We start from the raw sequence: 5,101 nt of genomic DNA, 5'->3' as shown, positions 1-5,101 counted from the left end.
TTAGGCGTGAAGGGTTGTATAGGGAAAAGCCCATGTCCCACATTGGTTATATATATTGCGTTGAATTAGTTTATATAGAGTTGCACCCCTCAACTTATAAGCCTATTTTGTAAGGAGGAGTTAGGCCAAACTCTAATATGGTATCAGAGCCCATCGATCAGACTATGGGCCACCCACTATTTATTCCATTCACCAAGTCCAAAAATAATGTTGGCCGTGAAGGTATATATTTTGAAAAATTATAAGTCTCACATTGGTTAGAAATAGAGCCTTGAAATAGTTTATATAGAGTGATACCTGTTAATTTAAGAGTGCGCCTAAGAGGGGGGGGGGGGTGAATTAGGATTTTGAAGATTTATCCGGTTTTAGAATACTTGTACTTATTTTTGGTTAAGTGTTTGAAGATTTTGGAATGGTTCTTTTCTTTTCTTGGTAATAGTGATGAAAGCGGTAAAATGCGGAAAAGTAAAGAACACAATGATGTATACTGGTTCCCCTCACAATCCGAGAGTACTCCAGTCCCCTTTCAACACGAAAGAGATTTCACTATTGTTAGATATTTGTACAAGCCTAATCCCAAGACTTATCCTACAATCTTCTAACACCCAAACCACCAAGAACAATCTTCTTGGATTTATCAAGTTGAAATGAGAACAATCCTCACACTTTCAACTTCTTGTTTCCAACAATCCTGAAAACAATGAATACACTTCACACAATCTTAATTCCAACAATCCTGGAAATATAAGATGTGATACAAAGAAGAATTTTTTTGAATAAATAAATATGTAGTTTATAAATCCTATGAAGGACTTCTTCTCTTTCAAATATGAAACTCAAGAATAATATACTCTCTTAAGTGCTCAAGATACTTTATGAATATGATATGAAAAAATATGAATCAAAAGTATCACTTGATGAAATTTCTATTTGGTAAAAAAAAATATGCAGAGAGTTTTTATTTAATTTATTGAAAGAGGTTTTTTTTTTAAAAAAATAATTTTAAAGTCAATTTATAGAGTGCATACAACCATTCAAAATTCATGGCAATGGTTAGAATAAATTCTCTAAAAAAAATTATACATTGAATTTGACCAAAATGCAAGCAAGAGATTTTTATGAAAATAATTTTAAAACAATTCTATTCAAAAAGAGACATTGCTTCAGAAATTTTGAAACGTTGTGAGCAACAATTTTAATTGTTTCAAAAAGCCAATCGTTGGCTTACAACGAATATAATATATTACTTTTTAAAAAAATAAAAAATAAAACTAAACCGTTATCAATTGATTAAGAGACACAACCAATCCATTGTCCCCTTTTAAAAAATATTTCATTCTAACAGTAGAGTATCAACCATTCAATTGTTTAAAAAAAAAAGCTAGTAAATTGATTTAAGCATGCAATCTATTGTTTCACAATGCCAATATATTGGTTTAACATGCTTTGTCTTATATATATACTTAAAATAATAAATTGTCTCATAAAATAATGTATTAACGAAATAAGAAATTATTTTTCAGCATATTTTTCAAAAAGTGAAACTAAGAAGAATATTTTATTAAGTTTTAATATGCATGATTAATTTATTTTGAGAGAAACTTGAAAACATATTTTACTAAGTTTTAATATGCATGATTAAATTATTTTAAGCACTAAGATTGTATATGAAAAGAATTTCATATACCTTGAAATTTTGATCAAATAAAGTCATGCATCTTTTCTCTTCTTCTTTGATATATGTACATGATCTTGAGAGATTTAAAGTTGTCTTCATCAAAACACACTATTGGAGAAGCTTGACTTCACAATCTCCCCCTTTTTGATGATGACAACCATTGAAAGTTGAAATGCTTGAATCTCTTAGAATAAATGAGAAGTTCTTATGTGAATGCTCCCCCTAACTTTGATAACTCCCCCTTTATCAAAGACCTCCCTTGATTGATAGAGAATTTGGTTCTTTGTGGCTGCAAAAGTTAGAGACAAGCATACACATACACACAAATATCTTCTCCCCCTTTGTCATTATCAAAAAGGATGGGAAAAAGATAAATTATTGAAAATAAAATATGAACACAATTAATTCTTTACCTATGAGTTTTACCTCATGAGTGACTTCATCAAATATTCATCTTTGGTGAATATTATTTTGAAGCTTTTTGTCACAAAGTTGACTTTTGCTTAGAAGATTTTGCTTTAGTCTTTCAACATAAAGTACATCTTCAATTGATATGAAAATTAGTGCTCCAACTTTGTCAATGCCAAGAATTCTTCCTTTAAGGTATTCTCCATATGTGAAATCACCCTTGGACTTTATAACTAGATTTGAAAGTTAGTTTAAATCTTCCATCAAATGCTTAGAACCACCACTTGTCATAAAAACACCATAGATTTTAAGTGGTCCTCAAGCAATCCTACAAAACAAATTAAGTTTGATTTGGTACCCAATGTGCTTTGGTCCATCATAGTTAGTTCCTTTCTTAACCCACACATAATGACCACTTGCCACACTGAAATTTCTTACATAGCAAGCATTAGGTGTATGACCAACAATACCACAATAAAAACAAGTAGAAACAAAATTACTTTTATATCTAGGAACATATGGTTTCTTTTTAGGAAACCTTTTAGGATGATGATGAACCTTTTGTGCTTTATCCAATTTGTTGAATTGTTCACTTGCCTTCACAAAAATAGTTTTACTAGTACTTGGTTTGTTAGACTTTGCATATCCAAGACCACTTTTATCATTAGGGAATCTTTGTTGCCTAAGGACACCTTCCAACCTAATTTGTCCTTTTTCATACCTTTCAAGTACTCTCTTTAATTGAACAATTTGAAAAGAAAGTAATTCACATTTATTACATGTATATTTTTGTTCTATTTTATCAACATATTGTTTCTTTTCAACATCAAAATCTTTCTGCATGGTATCCATTTTCTCTTCAAGAGTTTTGATTTGTTTCTTTTGAGTTGATACGGTTTTATACAAGATTTTGCATTCATTCAATAATTCATTTATAGAACCTTGAACATCATTATCAAAAAGAGAAAATGCATTACTAACCTCATTGTCTTCATCATCAGAATGGTGTGTTGCTACCAATGCAAGATTCACATGTTCTTCATCTGAAGATGAACTTATTTCATTGTCATCCCATGCTACATATGCTTTCTTTGATTTTTTATCCTTATTTTTCTTGAAGTATTTGTTCTTCTTTTCAAGTTTAGGGCATTCACTTTTGACATGTCCTCTTTCTCCACATTCAAAGCATTTAATCTTCCTTGTTGGTGCTTCATCTTTAATGATCTCCTTTTTCCTTTCTTTTCTTAGAAATTTTTCGAACTTTTTGATAAACTCATTATCTTCTTCACTAGTGGATTCATCCTCTTGATTGCTATCATGATGCTTGACTCTTGTCTTCAAGGCAATATCTTTTGAATCTTTTATTTGAATTTCATGTGTTTCAAGTCTTCCGAGTTCTGTTTCATATTCTTGAAGTTTACCGAACAAGGTTGCAGAAGTCATCTTTGATAGATTCTTTTTCTCGGATATCGCCGTTACTTTCGGTTGCCACTCTCTTGTTAAAGATCTAAGCACCTTTAGATTTAGTTCTTCGGTAGTAAGGGTCTTACCAAGTGCCTTCAAGTGATTTGTCAAATGAACGAATCATTTTTGCAATTCGAGAATAGTTTCTCTGGGCTTCATTCTAAACAGTTTGTATTCTTGACTTAAGGTATTCAATCTTGATCTTTTAACTTCGGTGGTACCTTCATGAGTTTCTACAAGAGTATCCCATATTTCCTTTGCTGTTGTACATGCCGATACTCGGAAAAATTCATCCATACTAAGAGCACCTTGAAGAAGATTGATAGCCTTTTTGTCAGCAAGAACCTTCTTTCTATCATCATCATTCCATGAAATTTTAAGCTTTGTTGATTCAACACCATCGACAACAGTTGTAGGAACAAAGGGACCATTTTGGACTGCTTCCCATACTTCTTCTCCTTGTGTTTCTAAGTGGGCCTTCATTCGGATTTTCCAAAAGTCAAAGTATTCACCACAAAATAATGGAGGCTTGTTGTTACTACCACCATCTCTAAAAACTGGATTTTGATTTGCGGAAGCAATTCTGGATCTTTAGGAACAGGTTACCTATAACCTGCTCTGATGCCAATTGTTAATTTAAGAGTGCGCCTAAAAGGGGGGGGGGGGGGGTGAATTAGGACTTTGAAGATTTATCCGGTTTTAGAATACTTGTACTTATTTTTGGTTAAGTGTTTGAAGATTTTGGAATGGTTCTTTTCTTTTCTTGGTAATAGTGATGAAAGCGGTAAAATGCGGAAAAGTAAAGAACACAATGATGTATACTGGTTCCCCTCACAATCCGAGAGTACTCCAGTCCCCTTTCAACACGAAAGAGATTTCACTATTGTTAGATATTTGTACAAGCCTAATCCCAAGACTTATCCTACAATCTTCTAACACCCAAACCACCAAGAACAATCTTCTTGGATTTATCAAGTTGAAATGAGAACAATCCTCTCACTTTCAACTTCTTGTTTCCAACAATCCTGAAAACAATGAATACACTTCACACAATCTTAATTCCAACAATCCTGGAAATATAAGATGTGATACAAAGAAGAATTTTTTTGAATAAATAAATATGTAGTATATAAATCCTATGAAGGACTTCTTCTCTTTCAAATATGAAACTCAAGAATAATATACTCTCTTAAGTGCTCAAGATACTTTATGAATATGATGATATGAAAAAATATGAATCAAAAGTATCACTTGATGAAATTTCTATTTGGTAAAAAAAAATATGCAGAGAGTTTTTATTTAATTTATTGAAAGAGGTTTTTTTTTTAAAAAAATAATTTTGAAGTCAATTTATAGAGTGCATACAACCATTCAAAATTCATGGCAATGGTTAGAATAAATTCTCTAAAAAAAATTATACATTGAATTTGACCAAAATGCAAGCAAGAGATTTTTATGAAAATAATTTTAAAACAATTCTATTCAAAAAGAGACATTGCTTCAGAAATTTTGAAACGTTGTGAGCAACAATTTTAATTGTTTCAAAAAGCC

General features: G+C 31.3%; 1 protein-coding gene across 1 annotated transcript; it reads right to left on the bottom strand.

Moving 5' to 3' along the window:
- Nucleotides 1-304: 304 nt before the first annotated feature.
- On the bottom strand, nucleotides 305-4,857 carry LOC131656678 (uncharacterized). Its single transcript, XM_058926321.1, has 2 exons — nucleotides 1,688-4,857; nucleotides 305-691 (listed from the first exon to the last, which is right to left on the bottom strand). The coding sequence occupies exon 1, from the start codon at nucleotides 3,527-3,529 to the stop codon at nucleotides 2,405-2,407; it is 1,125 nt and encodes a 374-aa protein (XP_058782304.1). The 5' UTR covers nucleotides 3,530-4,857; the 3' UTR covers nucleotides 305-691; nucleotides 1,688-2,404.
- Nucleotides 4,858-5,101: the final 244 nt, after the last annotated feature.

Source organism: Vicia villosa, linkage group LG3, assembly GCF_029867415.1.
Source record: "Vicia villosa cultivar HV-30 ecotype Madison, WI linkage group LG3, Vvil1.0, whole genome shotgun sequence".
NCBI classification, from domain to species: domain Eukaryota; kingdom Viridiplantae; phylum Streptophyta; class Magnoliopsida; order Fabales; family Fabaceae; genus Vicia; species Vicia villosa.
Note: the sequence above shows the minus strand (reverse complement) of the source record. Positions and strands in the feature narration are given on the sequence as shown.

Coding starts and splice junctions, on each gene's coding strand:
- LOC131656678 (XM_058926321.1), bottom strand. CDS start 3,529: ATGACTTCTGCAACCTTGTTCGGTAAACTTCAAGAATATGAAACAGAA.